The sequence below is a fragment of the Lynx rufus genome, unplaced genomic scaffold (assembly GCF_022079265.1).
Source record: "Lynx rufus isolate CCGP_SWC_20201006 ecotype Redwood Valley unplaced genomic scaffold, mLynRuf1.p SCAF_9, whole genome shotgun sequence".
Lineage (NCBI taxonomy): Eukaryota > Metazoa > Chordata > Mammalia > Carnivora > Felidae > Lynx > Lynx rufus.
Genome location: NW_025814897.1, coordinates 46,394,526 through 46,414,693, shown reverse-complemented (window position 1 = coordinate 46,414,693; position 20,168 = coordinate 46,394,526). Strand labels below are relative to the sequence as shown.

At 46.7% G+C, this 20,168-nt stretch overlaps 1 protein-coding gene across 1 annotated transcript in view; it reads right to left on the bottom strand.

Moving 5' to 3' along the window:
* The window catches only part of ME3 (malic enzyme 3), a 185,003-nt gene that overhangs the window by 59,042 nt on the left and 105,793 nt on the right, over positions 1 to 20,168 (bottom strand). The window contains exon 4 of the mRNA XM_047071453.1: positions 7,372 to 7,447. Coding sequence (XP_046927409.1) covers positions 7,372 to 7,447 — 76 coding nt within the window. The remainder of the gene's footprint in view (positions 1 to 7,371; positions 7,448 to 20,168) is intronic.

Here is a 20,168-nt window from a genome sequence, read left to right as displayed (position 1 = left end):
ATGCAAACGCTGCCCATGACAATCTAACGTGATTTCTCCTAGCACTTCTTATAGCTACTGCACAGGTGGCCTGCTCGCCCTCCTTGTCTGTCTGCCTGCCTTCCACAAACATTGATTAAGCACCTACTGCTTGCCAATCCTTGCATAGGGTGCTACTTTAACATTTTAAAAAATGCACATTTTATCTCACCAAACAACCTAAAGGTTAATGGCAGGGCTTCTGGAGTCTGATAACCAGTATTTAAATCTAGGCTTCTTGATAATGTATCATATGTAAACTTGGGTAAACAGATAATTTTTCTGAGTTTTAATTTTCCATAAAATAGGGATAATAATCATACCTCACTCATCAGATTGTTGTAAAGATGAAATGAAATAACAGTTTCATTTTCACCAGGTGCGTTGGGTAAGTGATCAATAAATGGTTGCTTCTCTTATGATTACCATGGTAGTTATTATTTGGGGCAAAGATCCCATATTAAATTTTTAATTGTTTTATTTCTTTCTAGTTCAGCATTATCACAGAAAGGCCACTCAGTAACTATCTGTTAAATGAGTGATTGAAATGGAAACCAAGCAGAGATGCAGTGGCTAATGGCTGAGAAAGTCAGCCATGCAAAACTTGTGGTTTCTGCTGTCATTTTTTATTTTTTTTAATTCAAGTTAGCTAACATACAGTGTAGTCCTGGCTTCAGAAGTAGAACCCAGTGATTCATCTCTTACGTAGGACACCTAGTGCTTATCCCAAAAAGTGTCATTCTTAATGCCCATGTACAGCTGGCTATCTGTTGGACATTGCCACTTGGATGTCCAATAGTCCTCCCAAATTCTTGAGTCCCTAACCAAATGACTCTGCTTTTCCCTTTTACTCTTCTAAACCTTTCACTTCTGCTGCCTTCTTGCCCTTTGTTACCTTTATCTCCCAAGCTCAAAACTGTCTTGTCTCCTTCTGCCACAGCCAGTTGGTTACCAAGTTCTGCTGATTTGATTTGCTCCTTGTTTTTCCATTTGTTCCATGAATTTCACTTTCATTGCCACTTGCCTTAGGTCAGCCCATCCATCTCATCAACCACTGCAGTGGTCTCCTGACTGGTCTCTCCACTCTTGGGATTCCCCCCGCTCCACTGCAGGTCTCCAAAGCACACCCAGATTTGTCACTTTCTTACTCTAAACCTCCAGGGGCTCTCGATGCCTGTAAAACAAAGCTCAAACATCTTTGACTGGCATTTAAGGCCTTCCATGGTCCAGGTCCAATCTACTCTTTGAATTTCTTCTTTATCCAAATAGAGTAATTCTAACCTTGTATAAGGTTTGTACTTTCCTGACTACATGCCATTTTACCCCCTCAATCCCTATGATCTCCCTGATCCACATCCTACCATCCTTGTGTGCTTTAAGGAGCTGTACACAAGTCACCTTCCTCCATGATGTTCTCCCCTTCCAGAAGTCATCACTCCCTCCTCTAGCTTGTCTTGAGGGCAAATAATGAGTCTTGTCATCTTTGATTCTTCAGCACTGTGCTTGGTGCCTGCAGTGAGATATGAACTGAATAAACAGTGGCCAATGTGACAGATCTAACATAGAAAGCAAAAGATCTCCAAAGGGCTAATTCAGACCTTTTGTGTGAATGAATGAGTTGGGAGAGGAGATACTGGATCCTATTTTTCATGACATCAATGGAGCTGATGCCAAGGGCCACTAGTGCAGTAGAGGTCAAAAGGCTGAGAACAAATCTGAGTAGCACTGTGGAGTTTTAGAGTCCAGCAATAACTATGTGAACTACAGGATCACAGTTTCCTTGTTTGGATGGCATGTGCAACTCCTAATTCTTCTTACTTCAGATGACTAGGGGGAGGGTGGGCCACATTCTTCCTCTGTCCACGTAGCTTGGACATACAGCATTTTCTGACTTATTGTCCATGTCCCTTAGTGTAGGTGGACCCAATGGGGCCGACCTCAGACTGACCTGAGGGTCATGACTCCTTGCTTGCTGTAGCCCTGCTTTCCCTGGACTTGTAGCTATGTCATGGGCTGCCCACAGCCCTGTGTATGCATCCCTCTCCTTCCTCCTTCCCTCTCGTCCTTCCTTTTCTCCTCTTCCTCCTCCTCCTCCTCTTCCTCCTCCTCCCCCCTCGCCACCTACTATCCACAACATAAATGATGCACAGTCTGCAGTTTCAATTCTTGGTTCCACCCTTCACAAACAACCTAACCTCTCAGCTTCCTTGTCTCTACCATAGGGATAATAATAATCCCTACCACTTACAAGTCATGAGGAGAAGTAGATGCGGTAATCTACATAAAGCACTTGGCAGAGCAGTGTGAGGTGGATATGGGGATGAGCTGCCCACATCTCCCTTTCAGGACTGAAGGAGTGATTCCCTTAGCCGTACCCTCAGCTGTCAGCCCGCTTTGAGAATTTCCTTGACTGAAGAGAGCCAACTTGCCCAAAGTCACACCCTGTTCCAAAGGGTAGCAGTCCACAACCAATGACTGGTGGATGCAGGGCTACAAAGGCCTGGCTCCTCTGCCCCAAGTTGGTTTGACTTTGAAGGACGACCCCAGCTACAGAGGTTCCTCATGGGCTCAGCTGAGTCTTCCTTGAGATCTCACCCAGCTCAGCCTCTCTCTGGGCTTTCTCCTGCTTCCTTCCCTTCTAGAGGTGTTGATCCCAAGAGCACTCCCTGATATGCTGATATCCGTCCCAGAGAATGTTTCCCAGGAAACCCACCTTCTGACATTGAGGAGGGAGTGGGCCTGTGCATTACAGGCGGGCACTTGGTGCCAGCACCTCCTAAGTTTGCCTGCCCACGTGGAAGGGGCTGCTCCTGTGCCCAGCCACCTCTAAGCACCTCCCCCCGGAAGCTGCTGGGATTGGGATGAGGGAGAGATTTAGGAGCTTGGGAAAGCTGTGGGGAGGAGGGCTGTTCTCAGCCGAGCCTTCCTCAGGCTCAAGGCAGTGGCCACTGTGGGAAAGAGTCAGAAAAGCAGTTCTCACTCCTCTTTGTGATTTACGCTGGACAGCTCTGGGCAGCCTGGCCCGTCCCCTCCTCCCTGAACAAGAGGGGCCCACAAAACTTCATGGCCTCCGCAGCCCTGGGCTTTGGCCTCACTTCCCTCCCAGCCTACTTCTCCTGTACCTGTCTGCAGTCCTGCTTTCTGTCTGGGAAACCAAGGAAAGTCATCCTTTATCTTCTGAGTTCCTCTGGACCACGCCTCCCCTCCAGCCAAGAGGCCAAGCAGCATCAGGGTCTAAAGATACCTGTGCCTTGGAAAACCACCTCCTGGGTTCAGCAGCTGGGGGAGAGGAGGCTCAGCTTCAGGGCTCTGTGGGCATCCAACACCTTTCATGGCTGACCATGGGCAAGTCACAGCACTTTAGCTTGCTCACCTGAGGAACGACACACCCCAACCCATTCTTCAAGGACCCACCTTGGAGTGTTCATGGCACACCTTCCTTCCTCCACTCTCATCACCAAAGGAAGAACCAAAGGAAGTAATGATGGGGAATCTGCACCAGCCCCCAAGTACCATGAAAGGGTATTCCCTGCCTAGGGAGGGAGACCTTCATCTCCTCTTTTTTGTCTTATGAAATGTTTATTTTTGAGAGACAGAGAGACAGAGAGAGAGAGAGAGAGAGTGCATGCATGCGTGAGTGAAGGAGGGGCAGAGAGAAGGGGACAGAGGGTCTGAAGTAGGCTCTGCACTGTCGCACAGAGCCCAACATGGGGCTCAAACTCACAAACCTCAAGATCATGACCTGAACCAAAGTCGGATGCTCAACCAACTGAGACACCCAGGTGTCTCTCACTCCTCTTTAAGGCAACTGGAGAAAACACACCAGCAAACAAGAAAGACTAGGAGTTGGAACATTCTGAGCCTTTTAAATGGCAGCCTTAGGAGTGGCAGGGATGGGGGGGGGGATGATCCTCCAGGAAAAGACTGGTGGGGCAGGCCAGAGGCTGGGGTAAGCCGGGGGGCAGCCTGATCAGTCCTAACTGACTTATTTACAAACTATGGACCCAATATTTAGCCCAGCTATGGGCTCCTGGTTTTTCTAGAGAAAGCCAGAAATCCAAGTTTCTATGTTTCCTTTCTCAAATGAAGTCTCCCGATTTTAAAATCTTGCCTACCAATTCAAAAATTTGAAAAATCACTGAAGGCCAAATGAAACACGTCCAGGGGCCAGATCGGCCGGCTGCCCCTTTGTGGCCTGGGATCTGCAGGTAACACAGCCTCCTCCTTGGCTGCTCTCAAGGCCTCTGCAATCTTTCCCCTGCCATGCTTTGCCCTACAGCCTCCCCTTCTACTTCCAGCAATGACCACAACCATTTGAGTGCCTTTCAGTGTTGTACAGACTCTATGGTTAGTCCTCACAAGAAGAAAACAAAGATCAGAGAGCTTATCTACACATACGGCAAGTAAAGGGCAGATTCAAGATGTCTGACCACAAAGCCAGAGCTGATTCTTCTGTAGAGTTACCAGGGACTGATCTCGGGGTTTCTCCCAAGTGAGACAGACAGAAAGGGTGGAGGGGAGGAGCTGGCCCCGGCCATTCACTTGTCCGCTCTAAGCTACTACAGGGGTAGTGGTCAGCCAGTCAGCACATTTGATCCTCTGTCTCTGGGCTCCTCTCTTGAGCAGCACACAGTCTACTGCAGTTGTTTCTGGGTCAGTCCCTCCAACTAGACTTTGAGCTCCTTGAGTTTGGGCCTGTATACCTTCTTTATCCCAGAAACTACAGGGAAATCATATAGATGTTTACCATGTGATAGACGGAAGCAACCAAATTAGATGCACCAGTCCAGATCTAACCATGGAACCTCTGCTTGCCCTAGAGGCTTCAGATGTCTCTGTCTGCGGTCTGCTCCAGTCCCACCCCATCTGGGGTGACCTAAAGCTCCGTTTCTCTTCTTCTAAAAGCACAAAAGTTGCTGTCTCCAACTCTCTGGTAGTTAGCACTCAATCCTTAGAAGGGCCTCAAACTATGTTTGTTGAAGTCAACGAGTATTTTTTTAAGTTGTGCCCTGACCAAAGGAGCAAAGAGAACCAGAAATCCAGTCCACGAGCCCCTTACCAAGCCTCTGCCAGCCCGGGGGAATGGGCACCTTCTTCTTACTGTTTAAGAGGGGATGGCTTTTTGTCATTCTTTTGAATTCCTCGTAGCTTGCACGAAGGCACGGTGCATGCTGGTGGAGACCCCATTTCTCTGCTCCTGGCACTGTGCCTGGTACACGGAAGGCCCTCATCATGTCCGCTGAGTTCATTCACCTCAGCAGGCATCTATTGCATGCCTCCTATGTACAAGGTTTCACCACGGCTGAACCTCCTAGGAAGGTAGACAGATTCGTCTGCTGACATCAGCAGCACGTCTGCACAGGGCAGGCTGGAGTTAACTTCCCATCCAGTGAGCTGGCTTCCCTTAACATGGTTCAGATTTTATTATAGCTTCAGTAGACACACCCTAGGAACTTGCTTCTTCTGGGATGGAGACCAAAACCCTCAGGGCCAAGGCCTGCATGTAACTGGAGTCTAAGCAGATAAGCAGGGAAGAGAAGCACATGGCAAAATCACACCCAGACAGAGAGGTACGAAATGAGCTCTTCACCGTGGCCAGGACTGAAGTCCTAGGGTCCTGGCCATGGCTCGGCCTGGCCCCAAGAGCCAAGGTCCTGGCCTCCATGCTCTGGTTCTGAATGCTACCACTCCCAGAGAGGGCCAGAAGTGGGTGGAATGCAAAGAGAAGTGCGCAGAAAGAAGCTGTACTCAGTGCCTAGTGCAGAGGTGGGAGTCGTTCAGGGAACTGGCAGGAACAGGGAGGGAGGGTCTGGGAGGAAGCAATGCTGGGGTGCCTCAGCCTCCCAGTCCAGCAGGGCAGTGCTGGCATCACCCCGAGAGGTATTTACACTGCGTTCAGTCAGCTCTAGCCCCTCCCCAGCTTGTGGGCCAGAACTACCCTCATGAAGCAGCTAGCAGATGTTCTGCATTTTTGCTTCACATGTTTCATCTGCAGAAGCGACATGACTTTTTTTTTAATGTTTATTTATTTTGAGAGAGAGGAGAGAACTCAAGCAGGGAAGGGGCAGAGAGAGAGGGAAAGAGAATCCTAAGCAGGCCTCACGCTGTCACTGCATAGCCTGATGCGGGACTCGAACTCATGAACCATGAGATCATGACCTGAGCTGAAATCAAAGAGTTGGGATGCTTAACCGACTGAGCCACCTGGGTGCCCCAAAAGTAACAATGATGTTAAATGTGAAAGCCCCCCGTGCTCTTCCACAAAAGTCCCTATGGCAGGAGGAGATCTGGGCATGTAGCCAGAAGCTAACAAGTTCCTACAAAGCTTCATGTCTTACATTTTAAAACCAACATAAAGCGTGCATTCTGTATTATATCCTGCTTATGATATAAACATGTTTTCCACTTAGATTTTTTTCAGTAAAACTGATATTCCAGGAAGAAGCAGGTTTACTTTGTCACTCCATATGGACCACCTCCAATAACTGCATACACCCAGGCATGAAGGTACCATTCATCATAAGCTTTTCCTCTTGTTGAAGAATATCCTCATCCCGTGTCCTCTCTCCAAAGCCTATGTGGCCAAACTCTACCCCTCAATTCAGGGCCCTGCTCCAATGTCACTTCTCCCATGAAGTCTTTCTAAATTCCCGTTAGGCTAGAAGTAATCTCTGCCCTCAACCCTCAGCTCTCTCTGTGTGCTTCCTTTACCTCTGATCAGGTTCCTTGTTAGTCTTTTGTATCTCTGTCTTATTTCCCTCGTGAAAAGTCAGCTAGCGGAGAAGTTCTGATTTCTCCCCAAATCCACCATGGAAACTGGCAGTGTGTATTTAGTAGGTACTCAATACATGCTGAACATGTCTTCAGACTACTACTGCTACTACCACTGATGATGATGATGATAAGGGCAATTTCACATGGCTGTGGGTCAATGTAAACCTCTGCTCCACGGTGCGCTTATGCTTGGCTCTCACCAGCCTGTGCTCTGGGCCTGGGAAAGCCTTTGGTGTTGCAGTGGCTCATTTTCTAGCTGGGGATGCCTCTGGTCCCGGTTGAAAGGACTCACCCAACCACAGAACAGTAGCAAAGAAAATGGGACCAGGGGCGCCTGGGTGGCTCAGTCGGTTAAGCGTCCGACTTCAGCTCAGGTCACGATCTCACGGTCCATGAGTTCGAGCCCCGCGTTGGGCTCTGGGCTGATGATGGCCCAGAGCCTGGAGCCTGCTTCCGATTCTGTGTCTCCCTCTCTCTCTGACCCTCCCCCGTTCATGCTCTGCCTCCCTCTGTCTCAAAAATAAATAAACGTTAAAAAAAAAAAAATTAAAAAAAAAAAAAAAGAAAATGGGACCATACCTTAATATTGTCTTCTGGCCAAGAGTTCAGCATTGTTGCAAGGTGGCCCTTGTCATGAATGGTGATAAACAGCCCCCTAGGAAAAACAAAACAGGTACACACAGAGAAACCAGCCAGTCAGATTAGGAACAGAACAAAGACCACAATACTGTGTATCACTGCATCATTTAATTTTTCCCGCAGACCTGGGCAAAGGCAACCTCTAAATTGCCTGCCCTGCCCTGGCCTTCCTCCAATGTCTCCTCTCCTCAAGGAGAGGAGTGGACTCCTCAAGGCAAGGAGTCCACGGGGCCAAGTGCTGTGCCCTCCTGGGGCCTGTGTTCTCCAGAGACTGCCCCTCCCTTCTGCCCTCTAGACCAGGCACACAGGACCCCAGAATTCTCTGAGGGACCCAAAGCTGCTTCAGGAAACTGTGTCGACCTCTTCTCTGAGGTCCACTCAGAGTACCCACTGTACTCCTTCGAGTACAGACCACACCACGGTGGGCAGACCCCTACGCCTGGGGCTGTGGCTGGAACATGGACGTGTGGGTTATGGCATCCAGACACAGGCAGTGGGGGATGGAGCGGGGAGAGGAGGAGGGGTGGGCTGCCAGCTGTGAGACACTTTTCCCTGCAGCACTAGAGCCTGTGACTTCTAAATTCAAACTTGGCCTTCCAGACCAGCATGAAGGTGTATCTGTAAAGGCGGGGGTGGGGGTGGAACATTATTTTACATAACAGTTCATTAGCATGATTTAGAACTTCTAAAGTTCAGCCCTCTGTATATGGACCTGAGTCTTTTGCCCTGGGATCGGGGTATGAAGATGGGATAGTTCGTGCCACTTCCTTCTTTCCCTTTTGTCCGATACACCCAAAAAGACTCCTTTTGCTAATGAAGCACTCACTGTTTTGCCAATGTGAGGAGGCCGGGAGTTGTGGGAGAACAGCCTCCCCCATTCGCACTGCCCTGGCGAACTCAGAGAAGACTTCCCAACAGTACTTCATGGCTTCGTGAGATACTCACATTTTGGATCTGTTATTTTAATCATGCCCTAGTCAACGCTGTCAACACCTTGGGCCCTGTTCTTTAGTCTCAGCAGTCTTGTAAAACTCCCAACTGTGGACAAACCTCCTCTCTGCTCCCTGTACACCTCCACCCAGGCGGCCAAAGGCAGGCGGAGAAAGTCTTACCACAGGACTGAATGGCACTTCCACAAATCCGTCACTGTCACCCCCCTACCGTGGACTCTCAACAACCGACCGGTCTTTGTTCTTTCAGTGTTTCTCCGGTCAAAATCCACTCTTTCTACTCTTTGCAAAGACCATTTTAAACTTCTCTGTTCTCAAACCTCCAACAAACAGCCTCACCTTCCCCCAACACCCCTAGTGACCTCGCCTCTGATGTCACATGAAGCCACGGGATGGCATCTCTGTCAACTTCCCACCACCAGACCTGCAAACTTCTGCATCTGCAGACAGTTCCTTCATTCCTTCTGTTCCAATGAATATTATAAAGTCTTATACTTAATTACCTCTTCTCTCCTCTGCACTGTCCATTAACTTCCCATCAGCCCCACAATATCCCCGAACCTTTATCGTCTTACAAACTTCTGGCTTTTGTTAGTGACAGTTTGTTGAACGGACTAAACTTTCTTCAGATAACAATAATAAAACTGTTATTTTTTTAAAACGATTATATTATTGTTACAAAGCTTAAGAGTGTATAAAATAATACATTTTGAGGCAATGGAGGTTGGCCAAAAGCAGGCAGAAACTGAAAGGGAATTTACCTTTGAAAGCAGGAATTACACCTCTCGAGATTTACGAATTTGCAGCTTCATGTCTGAGGGGAGTCTAGTCTGAAGGCAACTTAGGGCAGCAGAGAGCCTTCCCAGCTCGAGGTGTCAGAGAGGGGAGTTAGGGCTGGTAGAACAGCCAGGAAGTGGAAGGGGGCATTCTGGAAGGGAAGGAGCCACAGAAAGAATGAACTCCCAGGTCTGGGTATAAAACCCGCCCACATCATTAAGCTGCCGACCATCACCTGGGCACACACGAGGGCCTGGTACAGAAGCCGCAGCTGCGAGCAGCAAAACCCCAACAGAGATTTCAGTTGCTGCCAATCTGGAGAGACAGGGTTTTACACAGAGCTCCTTTAGAATATTCTGCTTACTTTATGCATGTTAGACATTTTCCATCAAAAAAAAAAAAAACTGAAACAAAACAAACCAACAAAGACCACCATGGAACCCCAAACTATTCTTGGCTTCCACGTTCCTTGCCAACACTGTTTCTTCTCTCTCCTCTCTTCCATCACCAAACTTCTTAAAAGCGTGGTCTACACTGGCTGCCTCCGGTTTTTGTCTCCAGCTGCAGCATGTCTTCTCTCACGGTCATTTGGCCAAAGCTGCACTTTCTAAGGCCGCCAATGACTTCCATATCCCTGAATGTAACAGGGATTTTCATTCTTCATTGCCATTGGCTTCCCAGTAGCATCGGACACTTTTACCTACTCCCATGCAACCTTTGGCCTCTGTGACTCTCTCTCTGAGTCTTCCTCTTACCTCTGGCTGCTTGAAGTTCTTCGTCTTTCATGTAGGGCCATCCAGCTATTAGGTGTTATAGTTCCTCAAAAACTTGTACTATTCCGCTTTCCTTCCTACCCTTATTACTGTATGTGCCCCAAGGCTTTGGGCCAGTGACTCTCAGATATCCACAGTCCAGAGTTTCTCACCTTTGGTGCCACTGACATCTGGGTTGGATAATTTTTGCTGTGAGAAGTGAGGTGGCCCTGTGCACTGTAGGGTGTTTGGCAGTATCGTTGGTCTCTACCTACTATGGCAATAGCACCCCCATACTCTGTTGTGACAACCGAAAATATCTCCAGACATTTGTAAATGTCTCCTGGGAGGCAGTGTCACCTCTGGATTTAGAGCCATTGTTCCAGCCCTTTATATTTAACTGTGTACCTGACACATCCCTTTGCATGTCTCAAAGGCACTTCAAACTCGGCAGGTCCAAAACCAAGTTTCTGATCCTAATCTCCCACCACTATGACTCAAAGCCAGAACAAAACAAAGACCCAAGACAAACCTGATTCTCTTCCCTTCCTCCTTTTCTCAGTGAATATTAACCCCTCGCCCCACACTCCCATCTAGTATATACATCTAGTTTAACAATCCCAGTCCCCTGGAATCAATCTTCTCCCCTTTAACATAACCCAATGCCAAGTCCTTCAATTCTACCTTCTATGTAGCTCCTGGTTCATATGCTTCTTTCTACCCTAATATCACCTCCCTGGTCCAGGCTCCTATTCTCTCTTCCCTAAAGAGAGAGTGGGGTGTCCTTTGGGGCACCGCCTCTTGTCTGTCTCCAATCCATTTTCCATACAGTATAAAGAGAGAGGTTCTTGAAATCAAAGTCTTACTTCGTTATTCCTTGTGCTTGTCTTCCCATGACTCTTGGAATGAAGACCCAAATCCTTAACATGGCCGACCTGCAAGGCCTTGTGTGGTCTGGCCCTTGCCAACTTATTATCCTTACTTCACTCTCCCGTCATCTGCCACACTGGCCTTCTTTCCATCCCTCCACGTGCCATGATCTTCTTACCCCAGGACTAGTTCACGTACTGTTCCCTTCCCGGGCACACCCTGCGTCTCCTCACTCTTTTTATTTTTATTTATTTACTTAAAATTTTTTTTTAACGTTTATTCATTTTTGAGAGACAGAGAGACAGAGTGCAAGTGGGGGAGAGGCAGAGAGAGAGGGAGACAGAGAATCCAAAGCAGGCTCCAGGCTCTGAGCTGTCAGCACAGAGCCCAACGCGGGGCTTGAACTCACGAACTGCGAGATCATGACCTGAGACGAAGTCAGATGCCTAACCGACTGAGCCACCCAGGCGCCCCTCTCCTCACTCTTTGTTTAGTGAATCCTCCTCATTCTTCTGATGACTTCTGAGTCAAAGCCGGAGCTCTCTGTTACACGTTCTCAAAGTGCCATCCCTGCATACACAAACTTCTTACATTCATTTGTGTGGCTGTTTTGTTAATACGCCGCTACCTCCCTAATTAGACCGTAAGCTTCACTGGGGCAAGGTGAACATTTATTTTGTTGTTGTTGACTACTGTACATCCAGGCTTAGTGCATAATAGATGCTCAACACCTGCTTTGCGAATCAATGGAGTGAGCCAGTGAACCTGAGAATGGCTGGAGGTTGAGGGATGAGAATGAAAGGTGCCGAATAAAGTTGGAGAGAAGAAAATTTTTATGCATGTGGGGTTGTTTCATGCACCAGGGATCACTAAGGCTGGGTGGGGCTGGGCTGGGTTAGACTGTGCCCTGTGGCTTAGACCAGGGGAATGCACATATGAAAGTGGGTGGACACGCCGGGGAAGAAGAAAACCCTGGAGTCTAAGACTTGGGGTGATGCAGGGCTCCTTCCATCACATTGATGGAGGGCAATGTGGGTGTTGGAATGACCTTATTCACAAGGTTTGAGAGCAAGTTCCAGCATTTGCTGTGCCATTTTGAAATGACCAAGGGGCACTCAGTCATATCAATGAAGATGAAAACGAGGCATTGGATTGGCTTCTTGGAAGTTGTTTTTATGAATGATCTCCAGGAAATGTGAGTTTGGAAAATCGCACTATGTTCATAATAATGAACTTCAAAGAATGACCTGGATGAGAAAAGCAGCCACACATGGGCCACCTGAAGTTTAAATAGGGGTACTTGCCTAGTGGCAGTAGAAGAGTAAATGGATCAAGGTGAGTACATAAGCCCAGAACTTTTAAAGAACCACCTTCTCCACCTCCCAAACCAGCCACTGCTCTGAGGCCTGACCTGAGGAGGTCTTGTTAGGGGTGTATTTCTGCTAGTTTTTACTTCCCCACAGTTTCACTTCTAATATCCAGAAGTGATTTCCCCCCTGGGGTTGTCCAGAGCTAGTCACATGGAATAATAATGCCAACAGGATGCCAATTCTTTCCAGCTGGAAGAACTGAGTCCCAGGCTCACTGATGACTCACTGAGTGACCTTGGGGAAGTCATTTACCTATACTAATTAATCCCAGTGACGCACTCCTGGCCTCTTAAAGGTCTTAACTTGGCTCTGTTCTGGAAATGTCCCCACCCAAACAACTCTGGCTCTCAACATTCCCCTGATAAGATCAAGGCTTACTAGTGATACTTAACAAAAAGCTCACATACTAAGGGGTTTGATACATGCACACTATTCCAGATCTTAGCAAAGCTCTTGTGTGATTAATCCTAAACACAGAAAAAGTATGGTTACAAAAATTCTTTGGTACATTAAAACATTCCCTCTTCGTTGAAGATAAGGAGAGTGAGGAGGGACATTCACTTAAAGTGAATGTTTCACATTTAAATTTGAGTTACTAAAATTTCAAAAGATTTTTTCTCTTTTTTTGCATATATGCTCTGCAGGGATCATGCTATAAAAAATAACACCTTTTGAAATGTATCAAGAGCTTTTAATCACTTCTCAAAGTGCTCTTCCATCTATTTTCAAAACTATAGTGGGGACATCTCAGTGGCTCAGCCAGTTAAGCATCTGACTCTTGATTTCAGCTTAGGTCATGATCTCGCATTTAATGAGTTTGAGCCCAGCGATGGGCTCTGTGCTGATGGTGGGGGAGCCTGCTTGGGATTCTCATTCTCTCTCTCTCTCTCTCTCTCTCTCAAAATAAATAAATAAACTTTTAAACAAACTGTAGCTACAAATGATCCCAAACTGATTGCCCTGGATGAGGATTTTGAAATATCTAGTCCGAAGACTTCATCTTATAAAAGAGGAAACGGACATCCAGAGAGGCCACTGTGGCCAGTAGTGAAACATTCCTCTTTGATGCATGTTGGTGAGAATGTAAAATGTGCAGAGTGAGGGATTCTGATGATAAACAAATGGACAGCAGGTTTCCAGCAGGATCCTATGGGGTTCTCTTGCCCATCCACCCATTTCCTGGCAGAACTGCATCTGGGAAGAAAGAAAACCTCTTAAATGCCTTCAGCAACCTATTTGCATGTTTAGCCACTTTCTAGTCAGGGGACACTATCTTTTCCAGCAGTACTTGGTGATGGGGTTGGCTGCTATGTCTGTTTCCATGAGGTTCTGATCAAGTGAGAAATGCAGACATTCACTCCTCTGCATTCCTTCTTAGTGACCTCAGGAAGTAAATACATAAGCGCCACGGGAGGATCTCCTACCTGCACCTGCTTTGTCTCACCCTGAGACCTCAGACTCACAGGCGTCCCTGAGGCTGGAATAGGGATTTTCAGCTAATTCCCAATAATCCAAAGCACTGAAAATGATGGGGCTGCAAGCGACGCAAGTGTGGTTTTGGAGAAATGGCAGATGGAAGGTAGCACAGACTAGGGGTTAGACGTATGTGCTTTACAACGATAGCCCCTGTGATCAAAGCCTGCCTCTGCTACTCACCAGCGATGTGGCAATGGACAAGTTACTTCCCTTCCTCAAGCTTCAGTTTGTAACATGACAACATGACACCAGCTGCTTCATATATTTGCTATAAGGACTAACAAAGACAATGCGTATTTAGTTTATCAGAGTATCTGATGGTATACAGTAAGCATTCAACAAGTGACAGCTCTTAGCGTTGCTAAGCTAGTGTCGTAAGAGTCCAGACTCAGGGAGCACCTGGGTGGCTGTCGCTTGTATCCAACCTCGGTCCAGGTCATGATCTCACGGTTCATGAATTCGAGCCCCGCATTGGGCTCTGCGCTGACAGTGCGGAGCCAGCTTTGGATCCTCTGTCTCCCTTTCTCTCTGCCCCTCCCACCTCTTCAAAGATAAATAAATAAAATTAAAAAAATAAAGAGTCCAGACTCAGGAGTCAGATCGCCTGGGTTCAAGTGCTGACAAAATGCCAGTGAAGTACCTGGCCCATAGTGAATGCTCGGTAGATTTTAGTAGCTAATTATTAACTTGTATTTTAACTAGAATTATACTAAATCAATGTGCATATTTTTAAGAGCCACGACTGGCAGTTATATGTGTCTTTGGTGAAACAGGAAAACAGTCATAAAGTTTGGTGGAAAATCTTTTCATTATGTGGGTCACTGAGTGAGGGCAAAATACTGGGGTGATACACACTTGGGACTAAAAGTTTTCCATGTTCCCTGCAAGAGCTAATATTCAACGAAAGTGTTATCAAGGGCAGACTGAAAGGAAATACAGGGCACAAATGGGCAATATTCATTCACTCACTTATTCACCATTCATGCACTCATCCACTTATCTCTCCATCCATCCATTCATCCATCCATCCATCCATAGGCTTTTTTGAGTATCTCTCTTCCAGGAACACTATTAGGGTTAGGCTCTTTATGTACATATCTTAATTCTCACGAAAAACTATCAGGTGGGCAACACCCCCATTTGATAAAGGAGATTAAGAAGCACAGATGTGGAGGTAGAGGTGAGATTGAAGCACAGGTCTCTTGATCCCAGAAATGTGGTTCCTTTAGTGTGTGATTTGGGATAAGTCACTTCAACTCTCTGTGCCTTAGTTTTCTCTTCACTAAATGGGAACAATGGCTTCTCCATTATGGAGTGACTGTGGATGAAACAAGCAAGTTCACAAAAACTCTGCACACCAGAAAACCCTACAGACGTGAATCTTGGTGTTTGTCTGACCTTGTCCAATATGGTGAGTCTGAGAGGGGTTTAACATGAAGTCCTCCAAGAGCATGCCAGTCCTTCTGGTTTCCTGGGGGCCCTTGATGGATGAAGTTAGGTGTCAAGAAGCTATCTGAGCCCACAGCTGGGTCGATTTCAGCCTTCTTTCCATGAGAAGGAGCCAGAACCCCACGGAAATGAATGATGCCCTGTGAAGCACTACCTTTGACAGCTGGCGTGATGTTATCATCCTGCTCCAAGGCACAAAGGGAGGTAGGAAGGTGGGAAGCTCCAGGAAGCCCAGGGCTGAGACTCAGAGGCGTTTCCAGCTTTTGAATGAGTTATAGGCTGCCCTGGGGGATCCCAAGGTACTGAACATCCTGCAGTGAGCTAATGTAGCCTGAGCATTCATCAAGGCCAGTGACTCCTCTGAGTAATTAGAACAGAATGTCCTGCACCATGCTAACAAAGATGGGCACCTGGGACAGAGGCACTCCTGGGAATCTCTCCTTGTTAACAGTCATTAAGTGGGACAGCACAAACAAAAAACAAAAAATAACCTTGGCTACTGGTTACTTCCCCCAAATTTTTCCTGTTTACTTCAGGGAAACACTTTTGGACCCTGAAGGAAGAAAAAATACATATAGTGAATATGGCCAATTGCCAACCTCTGGAATCCAGGGCTTAAATAAATACATGCCCTGCTTTATATAACATACAGCCTATTCTCAAAAAGCTGTAAGTAAATAAAATATCTATACGTAAAATTATATTATACATGCACTTTGGAGGTTGCTGTTTTAGGGGGACCTGCTGAGAATTGTTTGCAAATGTAGATCACTGTCCCCTGATTTATGTCTTTCACAAAGATGGGCTTTCATACTTCAGTTTCTAGAAACAGAACTTAGATTTTCTCTTGGCTGGTGCCTGGACAGCAGGACCCACTGACCAAAGTGGTGAAGTGGCCAGAGAAGTGGGGCAGTGCCCTTCTGCATGGAGCTTCGGGATAAACATGCAGAGACAGGGAAGGGATGGAATGATGCTTATGCTCTCTTCTTTCACATACGTGACGCTTATGGCCTGACAGGCGTAGCTGTCACGGACTGTTCACCGTGGAGCACAGTTGACGTGACACTTTGGGGTGCAAGTGCTTAAGGGCCAGCGTGCGATTCACCACCTGGTCTTTCCCTTTGCCATGGCAACCTGTCCAGTTCCAGATGAAGCTACTTCACTAGCCTGGTTCCGGAGGGAGGAATCCATGAAGCACCACCTCCAGCTGCCCCACAGAGGACAGGATGCAGGAACACAGAATATATTTTAAGAGTTGAGATTCTTAGGGTTGTTTGTTCTGCCACGTAAGCCAGCCATGGTACTCCCTGTGCAACAAGATCTCCCGGAGGTGCCCCGTATGTAAGACAAATGTTGGGGCTCTGGTGAAGCAGAGGCGAGGGCCCGTCTTCTCTGAAGGACCACCTGGTGCTCTTCATCTCGGCACTGTTCCCACAACAGATCTCGGGCAATGACAGCAGAGAAAAACAATTCCTGATTGGAAATGGTACTATGGCACTGTGAGTTAGTAGTTGGTATTTAGGAAATTAAGTATTTTTTTTAATGTTTATTTTTTTGAGAGAGGGAGACAGTCTTGGCCAAGTATTTTCTAGGTTAGAAAAACTCCAAGCCAACTACTACAAGTTGACTCGTGTCTCCACCAAAAGATATACTGAAATCCTAAGCCACGGTACTTGTGATCTTATTTGGAAATAGGGTCTTTGCAGATGTCATGAGGCTGAGGTCTCAAGGAGGACCCTGATCTGATATGACAGGTGTCCTTAGAACAAGAAGTGGGGATACACAGGGAGAAAATGGCCATGTAGTGCCGGAGGGGAGACTGAAGTGATACATCTATAAGCCAAGGAATGCAGGAGTTGCTGGCAAACAGCACGAGTTAGAAGAGGCAAGGAAGGATTCTCCCCTAAGATCTCAGAGACAGCACAACTCTGAGTCCACCTTGACTTCTGGCCTCCAGCACTGTGAGACAATAACTTCCTGTTGTTCTAAGCCCCCAGTCTGTGCTGTTTTATTACAGCAGCCTCAGGAAGCTAATGCACCAGCTGTCCACCATCTGTGCAGCAGCCACGAGCAGTGGCGATCACGACTCTTTCCCTCCTAAAACTCCAGTGGGATGGAATGTTGCAAGGGCAGGTGCCGGTGAGGTTTCCTCCATCCAACAAAGGCCTGTAAATTACATCACTATCTCCAGTTTCCATCAGGAGCCAGAAAAATCCGCTTAAATTTTAGAATTCAGTTACACGAAAGAGAAAGAAAAACAAAGATAATGTTCACTTAGGAGAGTGTTATTTCTTGAGAAAAAGACTCTTAACCCTTATCTCTGCCCGCAGAGGACTAACCAACCCTTAGAAGTTTCCTAAAATAGAACTGGGGGGATAAAAACCTAGCAAAATCCACTCAAATAGACAACATTCATTTAGGCTTCTTGTTACCAAGTCCAACACAAAAGAAGGACTTAATTAAAACAGGGTTGGTGACACAAGGCAACACACCGAGGCTGGGCTCAGGAGGAGGGACGTACACATTCAACTCTGGAACAAAGGCTCACTGTTGCCACGAAACCACCATTCCACACATTTTTGGCAGGACAGACACATTTTTGGGCAGGAAGGGAAGCTATCCTCTGAAATACTGCAAGAGGCTATCTGGAGGGTCCAGCAATGGTCTCCCGGAGCCAGCAGCACAGCGGGACAAGGTAGGTATGAGAAGTGCCAAGGGCTTCTGCAGCCCAGCACCTGGTGAGGCATAGCCTGAGGCCAAGGTGAGGAAGCTGTCCCTGCCTTGGAGAAACTTAAAAATCATATCTTTCCTTGATTCTGTCAAGTGTCCTCAGGGACTGTGGCTAAAGTAAGGGATGAGTTTGTGGTAGGTCTCTCACAATCCTTTGGTTTTATTTTCTATCTTGAGAAACATTTTGATTATTTTAATCCGCTGAACAACCATAGCTAATTTCCTGTACCTTGGACAGCCCATCCTGTTTCCATTCTGTCGCCCTCTAGGTGGGATGTTACGAGGGGCCTGTGGAGGCCCCCTTTCCTTCCGACCCTCCCAGATCACAAGTGATGTGGAGTGTTTCTGCCCTTGGAGTGAGGCATAAGGGTGAGGACTGAGATGTTTGCCACGTGACTCCTTCAGTGGGAGTGCGGAGTGGGCATGGCTTCCTGGATCCCTTGTGCTTGAGGTTAACATCTGCCTTGCCCCCTGCACAGGTTCCATGCATTCTGCTTCCTGCCAGGCATTGTGCAGGGCACAGGAATGAGACTGATTCAGTGGGGTTTTCTGATGGAGGCAGATCAGGGGGGAAAAAAATGAAGTACACTGTGGTGTAACAGAGAGCTTGCTGGAGGACGGGGAGAACTACAGAATAAGCAGGCCCAGGACGGCGAAATCACAGGGTGAAAAGAGCCACAGAGCTGGGCTCAGAGTCCCCAGTCTAGGGCCCTTTGGTTCCGCTGTCCCCTTTCCCTTCCTCTTGCTGCTGTGGGATGATGCCCCCCACGCAGACTCAAAGCCTCAGATGGGCAGGGACCAAATCCACAGTTTCCATTGACCACAGGTCCCCCAGTATAGCCCTATGGACACTGTATCCCTTCAGAAAGGGATTTCCAAAGAGATGATCTCTTCCTTTCTCTCCCTCCCTGAATGTGGGAATGGAGTAGTCAGGACCAGAGTGCCAGTGTGTCCACTACCACATCTAGCCCTGTGAATTTGAGAAAGTTACCAGACCTCTCTGAGGTTGCTTCTCCATCTGAGAAATTTAGGATTCTGTGACATAATCTAGCAAGACCTGTACTTTCCAGGTTGTTATCTGCAAGGATGCAAAGGCATGAGCAAAGACAATGAATCAGTGACACCAATACTGTAGTTCATGACAAATATGTACAAAAGGAGAAACTGAGTAATAAAAACATATAATAAAATGAAAATGAAGCTTTCATAAATTTTTGTAGTATAAGCAAAAAAAAAACATAATAAAGGAAAAAAGAAAAAGAAAAAAAGAAATCCATGCACTTTTTGGATCTGTTGCAAGAGCACGGATTTGGAACTAGAGAGACCCCCAGTTCAAATTCCAGCTCTAACCAACCCTTATTCGCTTGCTGGGCAACTTCGACAAATTACTTAACCTTAGTATTAGTTGCTTATTATTTAAATGGAGTTCTAATTAGTAATTAATTTAATAATTAAATCCTCTCATAAGTTTGTGTGAGCATTAAATAACATAATACAATGTCAATCACAAAGTAGCCTCTCCATCAAATCTTAAGTCGGAACCTAATAAATATTTACCAAAGGAACAAGTATCAGTTCAGTTCACCTCAAAGGGACACTGAATTTTGTACCATGGGTCACAGACAGGGTGACTACATATTATGGCTTGCCTGTGTCTTGGCACAATTATTGTTTGATTTCCTTTTCACTTTCAAAAACATATTGATCTGCACAGTCTATGATGCTCAATACTGCAGACATTTATGGGATGCCTAGTGTGGAAAGTCAGGCCCATCTTTCTGGTGCTGTTGTTCTGAACCCTTTCCCTGTGTTGTCATTAATTATAACCCTACTAGTAACACAAGGCACCTGTGAAGTGGCTAATACCACCCAGTCTTTTGCTCTCTCAACTTTTAGGAAAAGTCTACAGCATACTTTGTGCCAAACTCTGCAGAGTTGGTGTTGAACCCAGACAAAGGATGAAACCTTCAAGGTGATAGACCTGCAAACCTTTTAGTCTTGCCTCCTTGTGGGTCTGATCTTTGGCCTCAGGTAACTCATCATTTTTACCTCAGCTGCTGTGTGAAGAAAGAAATAAAGGAAAGGAAAGGAAAGGAAAGGAAAGGAAAGGAAAGGAAAGGAAAGGAAAGGAAAGGAAAGAAAGAGAGAGAAAGCAAGCAAGCAAGCAAAGAAGGAAGGAAAAAAAGAAATGAAAGAAAGAAAAAAAGAATTTGGGGGGGATGCTATGTTCTGAATGCATCCCCCCAAATTCATATGTTGAAATCCTAATGCCCACCGTGATTGTACTGGGAGGTGGCGCCTTTGGGAGATGATTAGGTCATAAGACTGGAGCCCTCAATGAATGGGAGTAGTGTCTCACAAGA